Source organism: Spodoptera frugiperda, chromosome 30 (genome assembly GCF_023101765.2).
Source record: "Spodoptera frugiperda isolate SF20-4 chromosome 30, AGI-APGP_CSIRO_Sfru_2.0, whole genome shotgun sequence".
NCBI classification, from domain to species: domain Eukaryota; kingdom Metazoa; phylum Arthropoda; class Insecta; order Lepidoptera; family Noctuidae; genus Spodoptera; species Spodoptera frugiperda.
In genome coordinates, this window is record NC_064241.1 from 1772521 (window position 1) to 1793594 (window position 21074).

General features: G+C 32.3%; 2 protein-coding genes across 2 annotated transcripts in view; both read right to left on the minus strand.

Moving 5' to 3' along the window:
* LOC118269701 (uncharacterized) overlaps positions 1-20586 on the minus strand; it is a 185769-nt gene extending 165183 nt beyond the window's left edge. Inside the window, exon 1 of the mRNA XM_050706987.1 lies at positions 20563-20586. The gene's annotated coding sequence lies outside the window, so the exon portion shown is untranslated. The remainder of the gene's footprint in view (positions 1-20562) is intronic.
* On the minus strand, positions 2829-3785 carry LOC126912827 (uncharacterized). The gene has a single exon (XM_050706988.1). The coding sequence runs from the start codon at positions 3756-3758 to the stop codon at positions 2844-2846; it is 915 nt and encodes a 304-aa protein (XP_050562945.1). The 5' UTR covers positions 3759-3785; the 3' UTR covers positions 2829-2843.
* Positions 20587-21074: the final 488 nt, after the last annotated feature.

Below are 21074 nucleotides of genomic sequence, written 5' to 3' on the forward strand. Positions count from 1 at the left end.
AGGTATGTTCTTGGGTTCCATGGTGGTTAACTAATAAAAGATATTTATGTTTTAAAGTAATCGGCAAAATTTTACATATTTTAAATAATTTTCTGTAATCTCCTTTACAGTTGCTTTTAGTTTTTTTAGTGACAAGTAGTTTTAAAAATCTAGTTTGAAGAGCTTCCAATTTATCTAAGTTAGTTTTGAATGTTAATCCATAGCTCCCAAGAGCATAGCTCATAATAGAATCAACTAATGACATATAAATACATCTTAAAACATTAATAGGAACTTTAAAGCTAAGGTGGTGCATTTTACATAATAATATTCTTAATTTACCAGAAATATAGTCTACATGTTGTGACCAGGAAAAGTTTTCATCTATTTTCATGCCCAGGTAGGTTACACAGTCTACTCTTTCAATAGGTGTACATTTACAGTCCAGTAACTTATTATGATGACATGTATAATCATGGGTAAATAATTGTGGAATCATACCATGAGGTGGCAAGTATGGCGAATGAATTATCATTAATTTAGTTTTACTGGCGTTTAATATAATGCCATTGTCATGCGACCATTTAACAACAGCGTCAATATCTTGTTGAACTAGCTGGCAAGTATCATCCATGTTAGTTCCAGAGCGAAGTATGCACAGGTCATCTGCAAACATATAAGCTGAACAATGCTGTAGCACTCGGCACAAGCTGTTAACATGCTGGTAACAGATTGGTCCACATCCAGAGCCCTGTGCCACTCCACTCTGCACCTCAACTCTGTCACTAAATGTATCCTCCACCTTCACACGGTATGAGCGCGCGGTGAGGTAATCACGAAACCATGGGTTTAGTGGTTCTCTCACCCCGCACTCCTCCATTGCATTTAGGATGGTGTCAAACTGCAAAGTGTCGAATGCTTTTTTGTAATCAAAAAATATTGTAATAACAAATTTTTTATCATCTAAGTAATTGTTTATTTCATCTGTGAATTTTGTAAGCAATGTATTTGTACTTTTCCCTTTTAAAAAACCGTGTTGACACTCGTTAATAATGTTATTTATTTGTAGGTAGTTACTTAATTGATTAACTATACACTTTTCAGTGATTTTATCTATACTAGATAAGATGGAAATAGGTCTGTAATTTGAAACATTTTTGCGATCACCTTTTTTATGAATTGGGCGGACTATTGCCTCTTTAAGTTTGTTAGGAAATTTGTAGTTCTTGACAGTTAGGTTTATTAGTTTAGCTAGAATGGGGCTCACTTTATCAATAATAATTTTAAGGTCGGACATTCGCACAAGATCGCTTCCTGGTGATTTATTTGAATTCATGTTTGTAATTATGTTTTTGACGTATTTAGGGCTTACTGGTTGCCACCTCATGGACAAGTCCGTAGCTTTTACATAAGTTTGCCTGTCTAACCAAATCTCGTGACACTTATGTTTTATATCTTCTATTTCTTTATTGAAGGTAGAAGCAAAATTATTACTTATATTAATGCTGCTTTGTCCGTTCATGTGTGATAAAATTAATTCATCGACCGATGGTTTGCTGTTTCCTTTCATGGTATTTATCCTTTCCCATATTTTTTTAATGTTTTTATTACACTCTAATATACTATTTTTATCGTAAATATTTTTTCTTTTTAAAATAGCTTTTTGACACTTATTTCTAAATTTGGTATAATTAAGTCTCTTTAACATATTCTTTGGCTCATTGCTCCATATCTCAAATAACCTATCCTTTTCTTTTATCATACACTTCAATTTGTTATCAATCCATTTTTTGTTATTCCTTTGACTGTTTGATATACGTTTATTTACGTAGCAGTCATTATATATATCCACAAATATTTGTTTAAATGCTTTATACAGTGCAATAGGACATTCTAATGTCATAAGATGGTCAAAATCAGTACTTAATAATTTCTCGCGAACTTTATTATTATCGAGGACCCGCTTAGATGTCACGCCTCGCCGTGGTGATAATGGCGATTGAGCATCGCTTGCCGACGACGCGCGTCTCCACTGCACGTTAGCTGATACGAAATAGTGATCTGATATTTTTTGCTTTATTACTGCTGAATGCAAGACTGCGTTATTTGCTCGAATATAAATATGATCAAGACAAGATTGAACTAACTTTCCAGATACAATTTCCTCTCTTGTGATGTCATTAATGCATTTTACGAATCCATGTTCAGATAATAGATTTTCGTAAGATATTACAAATTTATCATGATAATTTAACAAGTTTATGTTTATGTCCCCGCAGATAATTACTTTAGAATCTTTAGGTACTTTTTCAATAATGTTTCGAAAGTCTTCTATAAATTGATTTAAGTTATTCTGTTTATTGATTCGGGGCGGTCTGTATATAGCTAATAAATATATTTTCTCATTATTGATCTGCAGTGTAAGGGAGACGCACTCCGCCGAACGCATACTCGTGGATTGTGACAAATCACACACACGCGCGCCTAGACATTCGCGCGTATACACCAATACACCTCCACCGCTTCTACCCGATCGCGTAAACGTATTTACATTATAGCCTTTTATTGAAAATAAAGACACTAGGTCGTGACTAATATTAGGTTCCGTTAAAACTATTATATCAAGTTTATCTATACAATAGTTTATAGTTAAAAGTAGTTCACTGAAGTGTTTTTTTAGGGAGCGAATGTTAACATGTAGGATACATAGACCCTTATTGTATACAATTGAACCTATCCAATTACTTAGGTCATTAGTACAGGTGTAGTTTACTGTATTATCAGCTATCACATCAAAATGATTGAAATCTGCGAATTTGTAAATTAGTATTAAATACGGTTATATACAGTTCTAAATAATTATTTTACTTTGATAACTGGCAGAGTTCATTTTCATTTCTAATCCATATTGTATTGTCGCCATCCTTCCTTTTTACTAGAATTTTTCCATTTGTCACCCATATGTATTTATAAATACCTTTTAGTTGTCGTTTAGCGTTCCACAGCAATGTCTTCGTAGCTTTAGTTAAGTCTTCATTGATATAAACTTTGTTTGTAGCTGATCCGCCAGTAAAGTTGCTGCTATTTAACTCGATCAGTTTGCGTCGGTTGGCTAACCATTCCTCCCTTGATTCAATACCAGATGCCTTGAAACCTACCATTATTGAAGATGGTTTGTTTTCTTGTTTGGAATATTTGTTCCGCTTTACCCATTCTATGCCATCGCTCTTTACGCCTATCTCATCTCCAATTTTGGTTACAATTTCTCTTAATTTTTCACCAGGTATGTATTCTACGCCAACAATTTCAAGGTTTTGTTTAAAAGATGATTGCTCAGCAGCTTGCAGTTTCTGCTCAAGTGCGATATTACATTTCTCTAAATACACACACCTATTGTTGATATTGGCCACAGTTTTTTCAAGTTTCGATATTTTTCCTTTGGATTCTTCGTGTTCAAATAATAGTGTATCATATTTATCCGATAATACGCTAATGCTTTGTTGTATTGTGTCTAAATGCTTCTTAAGTCCGGGCAGGGCACTGACCTTTTTTTGAATGTCTTTCAATATTTTCTCAAAGTCTTGTACCTCTTCCTCCACTTCTTCTTCATCAGTACCCTCATCTTCACAGTTGTTACAGTAGATCCTGTTTTTTCCTGCCTTCATATCTGCAGCGAGGCCTTTGACACAGCCTCTGTGAAAAGTTCCTTGACAAGAACCTTGGCACATGAAGTGGGCTCCTTTTTTTGATAATATTTTTTTACACTTTTGACACTCCATTGTTTTCCGTATTATTTGTGATAAATGATATACACTGATATACACTGCTCTTCGCTAAAAATAATTTTTAAAATAATAATAAATTAAAATCACTTATGACATTTCAAATGACAGTACTGCATTGTACTATCAGTACAATGCAGTACTGCAACTTTGAACGCAATATACGTACCATACTACTCTTTTTATCTGTCGGTAAAGTGCAATAACAAAATCACAATAAATATACTATTGAACAAAATTTATAACCGGACTTAATATTCAAAATCTCTGAATCGATATACGGTAGGTAAAAATTCAATAGAACCCAGGTATACCAAAAAAAAATTAATTAATATTTCCATCCATTATATTATTATAACGACCCATTCTGTAGAAGCCCACCAGCTGTAAACTGCAATTGTTTCTAATTTGTTAACAAGCACGTTGCTATGGCAACCGGAGGACACTACAACTTTCAAAGAACAGACAGTGAGCAATTTTCATTAGAGCCTTGTAGTTTAGTTCCAACTGTTATTACTTAACCATTCGAATGTGGTTTCATAATAAATTATTTACTGTTTTATTGCTGTCAACAATGAAATATTATAAACATATTAATAATTTGGTATTGTGCCCAGTACATGGCAATAGGCTCACCCCCTATTACTACGGGACTTATAACACAAATGGTGAAAAGTGAGTGAACATTGTATAGTGGCATTACGTGTCATAATGTGCACCTCTGCCACACCAATGGGGCAAAATGGCGTGAAGAAATTAATAAAAAATAAATAATGTTTAGGCTGCTTATACCTATGAGCCCCTGTCATAGCTCGAAACAAATCGAGCACCATCCACATAAGTAATCCACATTTATGTCACATAATGATTATTTTGTCTATACACATTAATAATAATATATAATAATATTATATAAAAATAATAAATATGTAAAACAATATACTTGAGGAAAATTTAAAAATAATATATTCAAATGAATAAAGTTTGAATTATTACAGCCAGAAAACTACAAGCATAACTTATCTCACTTAGGTTTAACTTGCAGACACGGAGCAGGTGTTACATTAGCAACTATTTTTATTCGCCAACTTTATTTTCTTAGTAATCTTACATATCTTAGTAATCCTACATGATATCTTAAGGTCTACGTGATAATTCTACATAAATATGAATATAAAAAGAAAAATTTTAGTGATGAAAGTAATATTATTCTCGAAAGCAATGCTCAGTCTCAGTATTAAAGTTTTCACTAGCAGTTATATTTTTTAAGTATGTATTGTATATAATTATGTAGATATGTATTTATATTTATAGTGCTTTGATATATAAATTATTTATTTATTTTAAGTAATCTTTGTTTACTGTGCGTATGGCAAAAACATTTTATCCTTATAAAGTGTCGAAGAGCAATGCTTCGGCACGAATGGGCCGGCTCGACTGGAGTGATACCACGGCCTCACAGAAAACCGTCGTGAAACAACGCTTGCGTTGTATTTCGTTGTGTGAGTGAGGTTACCTAAGGCCCAATTACCCCTTTTAGGGAACAGATAGCAAAGTTCCCTAAGAAATGGAGGATCCTCCGACCAGGCGAGGTGATCAGCCTGGCAGGCTTTCTACCCAACTGTTCTTCATTGGGATTTTCTATCCGTGTTAATTCGCTTGTAAACTTCATATGCGCGATGCAGGATACTTATGACGTCATCCGTTGATTTGCTCGTCGATAGAGTCTATGTGCGATTTCTATCATCTGTCACTTGTTACTTGACAGAGTGTCGCCAATCTTCGTAACTCTTCGTACCCCCTTCCCAATCTTCGTAATCCCCGATTCCCGAACAACAACCCTTAAATTCCTAACCCCCAAAAAGCCGGCAACGCACTTGTTTAAGTTTCCATGGGCGGCAGCTATTGCTTACCATGAGGTGATCCGTCTGTTTGTTTATCAGCTTATTCCTTGAGAAAATCCTTTTCAGATATCCAGATTATAATATAGAATCCATTCCAGATATAATATAGAAAAAATCTTGAAAAAGATATACGGAACTGACTCCCCAGTAAGGTCTTAAAATACTTTTAAACAAAAGAAAGCCTAACTCATTAATTCGAGTAACTGGCTGTATAAACGCAACGCGTATCCCTTACTGATCTAAATAATTACAGGGCAGCCATTGTTACTGGGCTCCTTATTCAAACGGTTTCTCAAGTACAACTAATTCTTTTCTTATATTGTACTCTTTTTACATTGTTACGCCTAATTAGATTTAAGGTGTTATTCCGTTTTTCTTTCTTTCTTTTCTCCTTTTTTTATGCTGTTGAATACTTCCTTGGTAGTGGTATGTATTGAGAGTTAGTACCGAAAAATTGTATTAAAGTTGATCTCTAATTAAGGTGAAACTTTTGGTTCTTCAATTTTTTCGTATTAAATAATTAATTGGATTTTTTTGAAGATCGTCGTCCAGAATATGTTCAATTGTCTAGCACAGACTTCTCTGAAAGACATTTGGCAGACGACTCACGTTTGGCAGATACTGTGAGGTCACTCAAAGCTTACAACATGCAAATCTGATGTCTGCATGGTTGGCGCGATGGCTAGGCAACCGGTTGCCGCACAACGTATAGCGGGTTCGATTCCCGCAGGGAGCAACTCTTTGTGTGATCGACAAATTCATTTTCCGGGTCTGGGTGTGGTGTGTATGTAAACTTGTATGTTTGTAAACGCACCCACGACACAGAAGTAAATACTAATGCGGGGCAACATTGTATAAAAGAGTTAAAGAAAAAAAATGTTTTGAATTTCCTATTCGCAATTCAAGAATTCATCAATTACCACACTTCAACTTCGTATACATTTAAGCTCAATCATTTATTAACAAAACAATTATTGAAAATGAGACGTACATTGCAGATGTCGGTTACATATCTCATTAAGTCAATTTCAATTTAATGCCCGTGTCAGGCTGGTCAGGAACAAACACATCAGAGTAAAATTACTGCTGATTTTGTTCTACCAACAAGAATGTTTTGGATACCGTTGGATGATCTCACCAACTACGCATATAACTGGCAAATTACCACTGTAATGCTCTCTGATAAATCTTGAATTAAAAAAAATCCCCTCTCAAAAAAGTTACTGTCCCGAGCTATTGTTGCTGATGTTTAAAAGTTACTATCATGAGTATTATATGTATAAGTCACAATAATGAGATATATAAAATGTAACTTAGCTTACTAAAATACTAACTTCTGCACACGGCATCATCCGCGTTTCCGCAGTATCAACGTAGCCTATGTGTTATTCCAGACCATTATCTACGCCTGCTCAAAATTTCGTCTCGAGCCCTACCGCCGTTTTGGCGTGATTGAGTAACAAACATACACACAAACTCACGCATTTATAGTAAGATTCCCTACAAACTAACATATTCCATCACCAACATCATAAATACAACATTAATCCAAACACAAAATTAAAAGATTTATTACTCCCCAAAACCAAAACCAATGCACAAAAGCTATAATTTAATTTCCCCTAAAACTATAGGATTATTCCTTCAAGCCGAGATCCTTCGAAGGGTAACGTGAATATAATAATTAATTACAAGTTAACAAGACTTGCTTAGCCGAGAAATAATTAAGGCTCGGCCACTGTCCCCGTTGGACTCAATTAATGTAGGAAATTGCTCTGTGTTGGACTAAGGAACTACACTACTACACGATGAGTTTTTGAACAGAGCAGTTTTGTTACCGATGTTAAAACGAAGAGATTTGATAGAGTGAATTCATTTTGAATTTTATGCGGTGATTAAAAGTGCATGTTTGAAGAAAACTTTGCTGTTTACTTTCTCTAGCGTGTTCAAGACAACTTACCATTTATTCTGAGTCTTAATCTAGGGTGACCTTAAACTACATATCAGTTTATAATGATATTTATTGTTCCCTAATTCAATTTATCAACTAGGATGCAATGTATTCAATTATAATTTATAATTAGTAGACATCCTTTTTTCATTCTATATTGTGTATCTATGAGATGATTTCACATTTTTCCTGTATTACTTGAATGGACAGATTTTTCTTTTTTGTATAAGTTGTTTCTCACCTTCAACCTGAGAATAAAGCCCTTCAGATAATCTGCTTTCAATTCTAAAGAAATAATCTACTTTATCTACACGTACTGTTTAAGAAGTACTACCGTACCATTTTTTGTACTCCCCTAGTTTTTTTATCCATAATTCAAATTCATTAAACCCAATAAAATATCTAAAAGACCACCAGATATTCACAAAATCGATGACCTACAACTGTGTTAAGTGCTCACACAAATCTGACTAAGTCGGTCCTCTTAGCTAGGGTAAACATTAGAATTGGAACATTTGAGTTCGTACCGCTCTATATTTCATTGTTACAAAGGCGTTCGACTGTTTGTACCGGCCTTAGGCCAGTAGATCAAAGACTTTCAATATAGGTATCTATTTGGATATCACTTACATGTGTGTGTAATACATATATGTGGACTTAATCACCGTATAATTATGTATACAGTATGTTAACTAACAGAGGGCGTTCCTTTAAACTCGTTAATCTAAATATATCATTAATAGATCAAAATAAAAATATCAGCATAGAAAAATAAGGAATAAATGGCAATGTTGCCTTCCTTCAACTACGCATGCACAGAGTGTTTCTTTTACGTATCGATTTAAAATTTTTGGTGAATATTTTAATATGAAAAAAAAATAAAATTGTTTTGTTTTTGAATGGTAATATTTTTTTAGTATATATGGATGCTATACTATTGCGGGTTAACAGGAACGCCGTCTGTTAGTTAACATACTGTATATCTAGATGTATGAACGTATTAATTACAGGGTACCGATAGAACTTGCTCTAATCAGAAGGTACGTACCTAGGAGATATAGGTCTGTATATCTGAATTTACTCCATTTCCAAGTTAATCCACATAATGCATTGAGCTTAGAATAGCTCGCTATGTTTGACAGCAGGCGCATATCCCTGCTATGGGATTTACAGTGTAACTAGTTCTAGTTAAATCTATACATATAATAAAATCGTAGAAAAGTGCTGTCTGTACATTGAAAATAAAAATAAAAAAAATAGCAGGGGTTATTGTTATGTCGATGTCGAACCCAAAAATGTAATTAACTTTTTTTTTGTCTGTTTGTCTGTTTGTCTGTTTGTCTGTTCGTCTGTGCGCGCTAATCTCAGAAACGGCTGATCCGAGTTGGATGCGGTTTTCACGAATATATTGTGGGATGTTTAAATTTACATTTAGTGTTTGTTTCATGTCAATCGGTTCATAAATAAAAAAGTTATGTCAAATTAAAAAATCACGTCGAACATTCTATGCTTATACCATTAATCTCCGCAACTATTTGACGGATTTGGTTGAAATTTGGTACAGATATAGTTTAGAACCTTAGAAAGGACATAGATATATTTTTATTTCAAAAATCAAAAAATAAAATAAAAATAAAATAAAATAAAAATAAAACAAAAATAAAATAAAAATAAAATAAAAATAAAATAAAAATAAAATAAAAATAAAATAAAAATAAAATAAAAATAAAATAAAAATAAAATAAAAATAAAATAAAATAAAATAAAATAAAATAAAAATAAAATAAATCTATACATATAATAAAATCGTAGAAAAGTGCTGTCTGTACATTGAAAATAAAAATAAAAAAAATAGCAGGGGTTATTGTTATGTCGATGTCGAACCCAAAAATGTAATTAACTTTTTTTTTGTCTGTTTGTCTGTTTGTCTGTTTGTCTGTTCGTCTGTGCGCGCTAATCTCAGAAACGGCTGATCCGAGTTGGATGCGGTTTTCACGAATATATTGTGGGATGCTTAAATTTACATTTAGTGTTTGTTTCATGTCAATCGGTTCATAAATAAAAAAGTTATGTCAAATTAAAAAATCACGTCGAACATTCTATGCTTATACCATTAATCTCCGCAACTATTTGACGGATTTGGTTGAAATTTGGTACAGATATAGTTTAGAACCTTAGAAAGGACATAGATATATTTTTATTTCAAAAATCAAAAAATAAAATAAAAATAAAATAAAATAAAAATAAAACAAAAATAAAATAAAAATAAAATAAAAATAAAATAAAAATAAAATAAAAATAAAATAAAAATAAAATAAAAATAAAATAAAAATAAAATAAAATAAAATAAAATAAAATAAAAATAAAATAAAATAAAAATAAAATAAAAATAAAATAAAAATAAAATAAAAATAAAATAAAAATAAAAATAAAATAAAAATAAAATAAAATAAAATAAAAATAAAATAAAAATAAAATAAAAAATAAAATAAAAAATAAATTTATTCCGGACATACAGCGCCATCTATTGTTCAATTTCGTACTTATAGTACGGAATTGAACAATGTCGGGCTGTTCCTATACTCCGTAGATAGATGGCGTTGATCGCGCAATGGTGTAATTACAATTGTTCAGTTCATGTTATTGTTTTAATTCATTGGAAATTTGTTTTTACAAAATAGTAAAAAGCAATGAAAAATATAACATAATACAACTTTTAGTACAAAGAAAACGCTCTAACGGAGTATAGATAATTCTATGTCGATCGTTACACGACTTCGGTTCATGTTATTGTTTTAATTCATCGAAAAAAGTTAACAAATAGTAAAAAGGTATGAAAAAAATTATATCAATATAATTAAACTTTTAGTACAAAGAAAATGCCCGAACGGAGTATAAATAAATAATCCAAGTTGTCTTTATCCTCGATAGATGGCGTTGGGGAAAAAGGCTTGGTTATTATAGCATAAAGGATAGGTTCTAATATAATTTCTTTTTTAATTGTTATAAATTCGTAATTCGTAGCTTTCTTTAGTTTTAAGTTAGTTTTCATCTTAAGTTCGGAAAGATTATAATATTTCTTTAGTTAAAGTCCGTTTTTAAACTATTTTTTCAATGCCCTAAGTGAGTATACATCTATTAAAATCAAACGCAGAGCTCATTATGTAGTTTTTTTCAAGAGTTCCCTGGAATATCTTCCACATCTCATTTTTGAAGAGATCCCGCGAGATCGGGAACTATGTGGTTAAAACCAAAAATTTGCCGGAAGTCACTATTCCACGCGAACGAAGTCGCGGGCAAAAGCTAGTTAAATATAATTGCATTTTAGTTTTCAGATGTTATAAGGGATTATCTTATAAAGAACTGGTTTAAAAGGTCATCACAATAAATGTTATTTTTTTTTTTTTTTATTGTTATAAAATAATCGTTTTACCTTCGATGTCTGATTGGTTTTGATATGAAATTAAATTTAAAAAAGGCACTGTTGCTAGTAGAAACAGTAAGGAGGTCATATGACTTAAATGAAATTACAAGTAGTAAGTGCTCGTCTAAGTACTTGCAAGAAATGTTATGGACTTGCGACGCGGCTGTTGCCGTATTTATAAAGAGTGCACGAAAGAAATGCACTTTTTGGCTTAATTACTGGGCCTATTTCACTCATTTTTCTTATATTGTCAGCCAAGACGATAACAAATACACTCGGCATCACAAAAATCGCACCTCTTTAAAAGTTCCCTTCATAATCATTTTAACCCTATTAATCAATGGCAGACATATGACTGTAAGGTATCATTGGAAAGGCAATTCATTTAAGTTTAAGAATAAATCAATGGATTTGGTTTTTTGTTTACCAGGGAACAAAAAAAGCAAGCAAATGCAAATGATTAAAAAGTTACATTTTATTTTATCAGCAAATAAGTCCTTAAAACAACTTAAAGCCTAGTTTTACCCTCCCTAGCCCTGATGACTGCTCCCATGCTTTCTCTCATGGGCGAATTAATATGACAACAGTCTCTTGAGGAATGTTATCCCATTCTGAATATTTTGACAACATTTTTTTAACGTTACGTGCTGATGAGATCTGTTGTGTTTAGGAATTCTAACTGTTGTTAATTTAAAGGTCGTTAAACGTACTTTCAATTGATACCAATATTAATAAGGTGTAATGTATTCGTTACTGGCGGGACATGTTTTAAACTTACAATTTTCCAAGAGGTGCGATTTTTGTGACGCCGAGTGTATATGGTTTAAATTAATTCATATGAGTCTACTTCATACGGTATCTAACATGGTATGTACATATATTATAATATATATGAAACTCACCATACATATAAAAGTATGCTAATGATTTTAGGAATTACATAATAGAGGTGCTTCTATATTCATACTACCTTTTAGTACAATCTACTTGTACGATGGAAGATTTATTTCCCAGAATATTGATGTTGTTGGAACTTGCCAAACTTCCAATTAATGAGATATATCCCCAACCCTCCTATGAACTTTCCATTTAGGCATATCCAAATAAGCCTACATAAGAATCTATTTTTAATGACCAAATTATAAGATTTTATATCGCAGAAGTACTTAAAAAGGTTTTTTGCTGACGACCTTAATTAGATCGCCTCATTGGTTTAGGGATTACGTAGAAGTATCTATTGGGTATCGAGATGTGTTTTTATATTTTTGCATTATATTATTTTGTTTTTAAAGGTCTTCGATAAATAGTACTAATAGTAAATAGTCACTCTAATATTATAACTGTGAAAGTTTGTTTGTTTACACGTTTGTCCGTTAACGGAATTTGATGAGATTTGGTATACAGACAGTGTATGAGTTACTACTAAGAGTTTGCTTGTTGTCTACCGAAAATCACCCCTACAATAAAATGTATAAAGCTTCATATATAGTAAATGATTTTCCATATCTACAAATCCTTCATTATTTCCAAAGTTGGGAAACAAAGAGTTATGAATTAAAAGAATCGCGCCATGCATTCACTAATGACTGCAAAGCATTCGTGATAAAATCTAAACGACACATCATTGTCAAGGCGCAAACACAATTGTGGGGCGTCCATTTTGAAATAATTTCACACGCAAAAACCAACTCTAGTCTACTATGAATATGGTTGATTTTCAGTTGATGTGTCAACACAATTTGTTAAAATCTTTTTTTTCTTTTGGGGATAAAATCTAGTATTCTCGGGACGTGTTGTCGTTGTTTCATGACGTTTGTTCCCTTGTATAGGTACATGAAATATTACATACATGGACTGAGTTGAATACAAATTGTATTGGTTATTCATACCAACCAATCAGGTGATAGGATCAATCTTATATGACTGTTAATTGGATACCTTTTTTATATTCTGGGGGAGATTTTGTTACAACATCGTGTTCGCGGTTAGATTACCTGTTATTTATCGAATAAGGAAGTTTACTTGTTTGTTTGTTGCTCAAAAATTGGCATTTTTTGTTAAAAATATATATTTACATCCTTTTTTTATTCATATTTTAAGTACAGATAATACATATGCATTATTTTCAAATTACAAAATGGTTTATAGAAGATTTGTTAAATCTTTAACTGCCAAAAGAAATCTCTCTTCATACTTATTTAAAAAAACGTGATTAAATGAACCATAAACGAAAGTGGCGCCAACGGTAACTACAAAACAAATATAATAGCTGTTATTCAATAATGTATCTTAATGGCCATGGAATTGAATACAAAATGAATTTATTATACCTGATACAAAGTTGTGACGTTATCGGTCATGTTTTACGATATCTAAAGTCAGGTTTTGAAGGTAAGCCTAATAATTTAATTTTAATATTCAATGAAGGTTTTGCTATCGGGATTTAACTATTTATTCTATGTTTCATAAATTGCGATCTGTTTTGCTAATAAAAGTTTCAGACATTATTAGAATTAGGCTTTAGAATTTTGAAATAAATTAATTTTATATTTTGATAATAACTATAGTGAGACATAAATCTAAAAATCATAGTTAACTCACTTAAATATCTGAATAAAAATCTCTACTAGTTTAGAGTTACAGAGGGTATCTTTATCATAAGTAGCGTGGGCAAACCGGGATTTTTAGTTTATTAAATTTTATATTGGAAAATCAGTGTAAACCAATTGTAATGTAACACATTTTTTTAGTTATGAATAGTTTTACAGAGTGAAGATTGGAGAAGCGTGTTATTAGCAGTTTTACAAATTGAAGATTGGAGAATGGACGCGACGTTTTTGACGAGTATTAGTTCTCTTTTGTAGCCAATTTACAAAAATAAATTCAATGTTTCATTGTTTCAGTAACATTCTATGCTGCCGTCCGCGCTGATCGCGCTGCGAGATTGGTTTTTTTTATGGAATAGGTGGCAAACGAGCAAACGAGTCACCGGATGGTAAGCGATCAGCGCCGCCCATGGATACCCGGAACACCAGAGGAGTCACAGGTGCGTTGCCGGCCTTTTAAAAAGGAGTATGGTCTTGGTTACGCATCCAAACGGACACGACATGAATAACTCTTTATAGAACTATATACATTTTATTGGTAGCGGCGACCAATCGCGCCACCGTAGTGTCCCAGTGAAATATAGCCCTTAAGGGTACAATATTTACAATAGCTTATTATTCTTTTGATCGTCAAGGTTTTTTCCACGGCCGCAATAAATAAATATCGAGAAATAATTTTATCAGATCTACAATTTGTATTAACTTATGATTTCTGGGCTGCTGTAACGTAAACACGAACGTAAATCTTCAATTATTTTGGTTGTCTTATTGACATTGGTTTTTCAGTAATTTTGTTCAAAGATTATTGTCGGTTTCTCTGACTCGATGTGGTTGACAACTGAATCTTAATTTACTGGGGCTCCGTAAGTCAGTAAGAGTCTAACACTACTTCTCCCTCACTCTGTTCCCTTCAAGAAAAATCTGAGTCCTATGTTACAAAATCAACCCCGAAATTAAACTAATGACCTTCTATCTGGTTATTATGGTTGTAAACAGCATCTCGACCGACGATGGAGATTGATAATACTTATGTCCACATACTGAACAAAGTCTGCAAGGCTAAGTGGTTTTTGCATAATTCTTACTTATAGAAAAACATCATCATCTTATCAATAGATTGAACCATATTATTAAATTAACAACTCAACAATCTAAATATATTATGTACAGATTATAAAGTCCTCAACGTCAGCTAATTTCAAGTCCCATAAACTCCTTTTGTATAGACGTGATGACTCGTTGAGTCTACTTGAGCGTGAGCGATTAAATTGTTCCAGAGAACACACTCCAACTGAGCTGAACTATTGAAGTATCTGTTCCTACACTTCCAAGACTTAATAGTTTAGATCAACTCCCTGCAACTTACTGAAAGTGCATGAGTGACAATTATCTCGCAGGCGCCATTGACGGTATCTGCTTGATATTAGTTTATGCGACTTATGGTTAGTTTAGTAAAACAGTTGAGGGGTTATAATATCATTTTATTGATAAGATATGTATATATGTATGTGTGCTTTATTTTATAATACAAAACAGAAACCTTAACAAATATGAGACTCTATTTTATGCTACGTTAAAATTAATTATGTGTTCAAGAGTTGATTTATTATATTACAACAAATTTAAATTTTAAAAACAATAACATCTCTACTTTTTTTTCAATTAATTCATTTTCATTTCTTCGCAGAAAAATATAATCTATGTTAGTTAGTAAGAATATGACAAAATATTTCATTTTACGCTGTCTTAAAAGACAGTAGACTGTAAATAATTTAAAAAGCTAATTTCAGAATAACAAAACTACCTACTCCTAAAGGAGGAGGATAACCAAAGGTATTAACAAGATTTTAGAAAGTAACAACTTTTTTAGGGTGAAAAATCATCCAATGACTACTCTCACCTTGGGCGAGGCGAGAGAGAGTATCAGACTCTTACCGACTAAAAACCACCCGTTCCTACTCCTGCTTTTCAAGGCGAAACTCTGGTAACTAACAAGAAAGTAATATCTACAACTGATATAAGTCCTCATATTTTAATAACAACGAATTAACATAAATCATTTGAATTCCTAGCCTTTGACCCCTGTTTATAAATAAGGTGACAGAATCAAAAGTTAAAAGGTAACAGGGATCAGAATTAAACACGACATCTAAGTCAAATCTAGACATAAACTAGGTCAGGTAGGAGCTAGAAAATCGTAAGGCAAATAATTTAAGATGAAAGCTTAAAATTGAAATACTTTATTAAGTAACGAAAGTATATTTGACCTTTAAGTCGAACATTTAGTTTATCACCGAACTCAAACGAGAAGAATTTACGCTTAGTTGAACATACAGGTTACAAGAAATTATTTCTTAAACAATTTGCCTATTCATCGTAACGAAAATGTTTTCCTGAGATTCTGTAGTTGAAATAATATTTATGTTATACATAATTTATTATTAGGCACCAAATAGACTAAAATTATGTAAATAATATATAGATAAGTATAATAATAACTATGACTAAAATAGTTACAACTCAAAAATACCTAAAACAAAATAAAAATTATTAATTAAAAATCTTCATCGGAGCCGTGAGGTAGGGTGCCCAAAAGACAGGCTGCATTGTCACGTTCTATGGAAATGATCAAGATTGCAGTAGCAAATCTCAACAGACTTACCAACCATACAATAGAAGGTACTACAGTGGATAAGGTTGTGTGAGAAAACAGGTGGAACAACATATACTAAGCAACAACATAATAGCTAAGTTAGCACATTGGCTATAGTTTAGTTACGAGGTAATCCGATAAAACAAACTAATCGGGATCTAATCCCACTAATAATAATATCATAAACGTATAAGTTTGAATGTATATATGTTCGTTGCTCTTTTACGCTAAATTACTAAATGGATTTTAATGATGAACTTGGTAGAGATAGAGATCCTTGAAGAACACATTGGATAACTTTTCATCCATGTAATACTTACGGATAAAGCCGCTGGCAAAAGCTTGTAATAATATAATTCTATTTCTAATTTAGGAACCACCATTTTGTGAATGACAGGTAAACAGTCCTTGAAATCAATACTCAGCGTTTGTAAAGACACCATTGAAGAAAATTACAATTAAATATTTTTCCTTAAGCTAAGATATCTTGTTGATAAAGTTATTTTTGTATAAGCGTATTGTTTACTATTTACTAAGAACACTGAGACATATTTTTACGTTATAGTCAATATTTTAGCTAAGGGAGGCACCTATTTCTGGCGAGGACCGCCCGGAGGACACGGTGGAACATACAGTGGCAGATTTCTCGTTCGTGTTTGTAGGAAATTTCTCGGGCTCTGGTTGGCTCTATTTCAGGCCATGGTGCGAAGCGAGGGGTACTGGCATTCCACTTTCATCTTCTGCCTAGCAGTCATGCTAGCTAAGGACTCAGACACTCAGGAGATCGGAGATCGCAAGATGATCTCCGGCCACCGTAAGCAGGGGCCTGTGAACGGCAAGCACTGGTAGCCACCAGAACCAGTCAAGATCATACGTTTAAGAACTTTTACGAAAATTTTACCACTCACAAAAAAATATTACATCAAGTTTCAAGGTCGTTCATTAATATTTAAAGTCATTTATGACATATTTAGCTACGTGCTACAGCTAATGCTTGTTCACACTAAGCTAGTATTTTAATCAAGTAACGAATATTACAAGAGTACTAAATGTAATGTCCCGGTTACTTAACTCATACTTTAAAAATAATTTTCAGAACAAGTCGTCACTAAGAAACGGTTTAAGTAATCATTAAAGGTCTCTGAGTACGGCAGTAAGAACTTCCGTCATGTGACTGAACTATATAACAAACCGTAACCTGTTTATGAGTAATCAATCATAGACGAACGTACGAAGCGGGTGTGTGATAGTAGATATCGAATGCACACAATATGAAGATTTATGTCTCTGTAACATTTCGTACAAACGTTGGCTTCGAAACACACAATGGTATCTAATGGATGGCTAGAGCACGAGAGAAATGAAGTCTGGACTTCCTTTGATATTGTTATTCTTAGCACATTGCTTTAGAAAATAATATATTGCTGCAAAGTTAATTTATTTTTTGGGTGTTTCAAAAATTTCTCAGTATTTAACACGAGTAGGATTAGCAAAGTCCAGGATTGTTCTCGGTATAATGTATTCTCGGTAAAACGTTTAACCTCTAATAAATTAAAGTGGGTATTAGTTATATTTTAATATAACATGTGTATAGACTAAAGGCATGCTCATTATCATCAGATAAAGATGATGACTGAGAATTTCTATACTCGAATCACGGAAACCCTTCCGAAAAAAAAATGTTGTTATGCTGATCTGAAGAAGTTATTCTGACTGGCCACTGTTAACCAAAGGCCTCTTCTCGTACGGAGAAGGTTTGAGCATTAATCACCACACTTGCTCTATGCAGGTTGGTAATTTCAAACTTACATACAATTCGATTTTTTTATTTAGTGTTCCTCACGATGTATACCTTCACCGGTTATCAATGGTTATCAGTAGTTATGTATTAAATAGTCTTAGAAAGTACATATAACTCGGAAAATGTCACATTAGTTGATTTCGAACCCTCACTCTCATGTATGAGAAGCGGGCGTTTAAATCTCCGAGCCACCACGCCAATTCTTTTCTGATAACACAGGTAAATCCAAAAGAGATGAGTTATTTAACTTATTAAGTAAATAGCAACCAATCATCCTTAACCCATTTCAAATGAACTGGTTTTATTACAATAATCATATTTTCAGCCGCGAACCAGTTAAACATGCTAATCCGGTTATAAATAAACTGAAAACTATGTGAAAAGGTTTCAGCTGATAAGGGCAGGGACCAGCCACTGAAACATTCATAATGTAACGCTGTTGTTTTCATTTGCCTCAAATGAAAATGTAATAAAAAGGATTGTTCAGTCATTTGTTTTTATGGTTCTTTTTTTTTAAATAGAGAATATTTTTAGTGAAATCTTTAACTTTAATTAAATTAATAAAGCACTTTTGAATATCAAATAAATGTTTAAAGTTTTTTTACGGTATAAGCCGGCAAACGAGCATACAGATTATCTGATGGTAAGCAATCGCCGCCGCCCATGGACATCCTAACACCAGAGGGGTTACAAGTGCGTTGCCGGTCTTTTGTAGTTATAAGTTAGAATTTAAGGGTTGTTGGAGAATCGGGGATTGGGAAGATTGGGTAGGGGGTAATTGGACCTCCGGTAATCTCACTCACATAACGATCTACTGATAAGCAACTAAAAACTAAAATCAAAATATTATCAAAACTAAGTAAATATGATTTAAGTACGTCATTACCTATATAAAATCCCGTTTCTTTGTCAGAAAACTAATATAACGAATACTTCAATACCTATTTACAATAATATAAAACTGTTCCCTTTGTAAATCTATTTCCATAACTTAAGAATAATCAGGTATTAAGTAACATTACTTTTAGCTCCAATTTCAATGTTTTACTATCCAGCTAATTCTGGTCCTTAAACACGAATCCATTTTCAATGACTAGAGGTCAATTTATACTAGTTATTGAAAACCTTTGAAGAATAAGGTATAGAAAACTAATCATCGGAATTTCGATTTGCGCTTGTCCAGTTTTTTATGTTCAAGGAAATATTTTAATATCAAGTTTGTTTGTAGGATTCTTTAGTAAGTAACTGCCGTACTCAAAGACATTTAATGATTACTCAAACTATTTCTTAGTAACGTTTTTGTTTCGAAAACAATTGTTAACTATTAATTAACTCTAAGTACGACAATAAGTCATTAAGTAAATCATTATAGTATGTATATAAAAAGGAAATAAGGATTGTTTTCTCTAATCAAATAGATATTATCATAGTCCATGATTTGATAAATATTTGATAGCTGAAATGCTTGGTAAAATACACGTTCAACAAATTTTATTTAGCCTTTATTCGTTATTAATTAGGTTCATAATATGATTATTAGTCTCATAATGAAAGGTACGAGCGAGTTTATATATATTTTGAAATAGTAAAATTTCAAATAACTTGTAATTGCTTACAGTAAAACATCAACCTAACGACGTGAAATATGATTATAGTAAGTCAGTATGTCATTTAATGTCGGATGCACAGCTTTCACGTAATTATATTAATTTAATTTCATTAATTTTTATATGAATGTTCGTATAATGTTATTTCTAACATCTATTAAACACGCAAAGTTTTCATATAAAAGTGTGTTAGTATGTCACCAAAAACGATTCTACGAATATCAAAAACAAAAATATATGTGGATTGCTATTGTTACTAAGTATGAAACACTGCCATCTGTTGGATTCCGCTTGCACTTGTAAGAAATGATGACTACGTCATAACATCATGGAGTCAATAGTTGGTTTAGATCGCTGAAGGAGGTTTAGCTGAGTCCGTTGTGTTGACACAGTTACTGAGATGATGTTTCATGGACATGGTGCGACTGCCGACAGCACGAAATCATGCATTGATGCTAATTCTTAATTAATACTGCGACATTTACATAACCCAGTAATAACATAAAAGAATCTTAGATAATATAATAAATTAATAGTACATTTTGTCCACTGAAACCAATTTTACAAAAGTAGAGAGACATTTTTATAATAAAAACTGACGTGTTTTATTCATCACATTTTATAAATTATTTTATATGCTTATTCCAGGTAGCCTATGGTCAAATATATAAAAGCCACTCAATTTTAAGACACTCTCAAGAATAGTTCTGTCACTATAAATTCTTTGTAAAATGACAGAGATAAAACGATATTTAAGTACAACTTAAAATTGAGTAGTATTTTAATATCGGGCGCTAGTCTATATAAAATAAGCCAGTGAAAATTGAAGGGTTATAAAGATTAAAAACGACTTACCGAAACAAGTCCGTCACTGCTGGCAGTTGAAACTATAATGTCGATAAGTTTAATGAATAAGTTAACTGTTAGGTGGGGCTCACAATAATTGATTGTTAAGTATTCCCTAATCCCCAATAGGTACTCAATAATTTAATTGGAATACACACATAAAGTAATTATAAAAATTACCAATTATCTATAATTGTTTGTTTTGACAAAGTTAATACAAATGGTATTATGTACTATTTTAAAGATTGGGTCCTATTTTAAAGATAACTGAGTTACTGCCATAGGATACATGATTTTATTAACCGACTTAAAAAAAGGAGGTTCTCAGTTTGACGTATGTACATATTTATGTTTGTGCGCCATTATCTGGCGTATGGGTGAACCGATATTGAAGTGGTCAGCACAGTAATTTTCAAACTAAATAGGAGAAGGCTTTACGTATATTACCCGACTCAAATAATGTACATTTGCACTTTAACTTTTGAAGGCCGTTAATATTTGATTATTGTTAAAATGAAAAC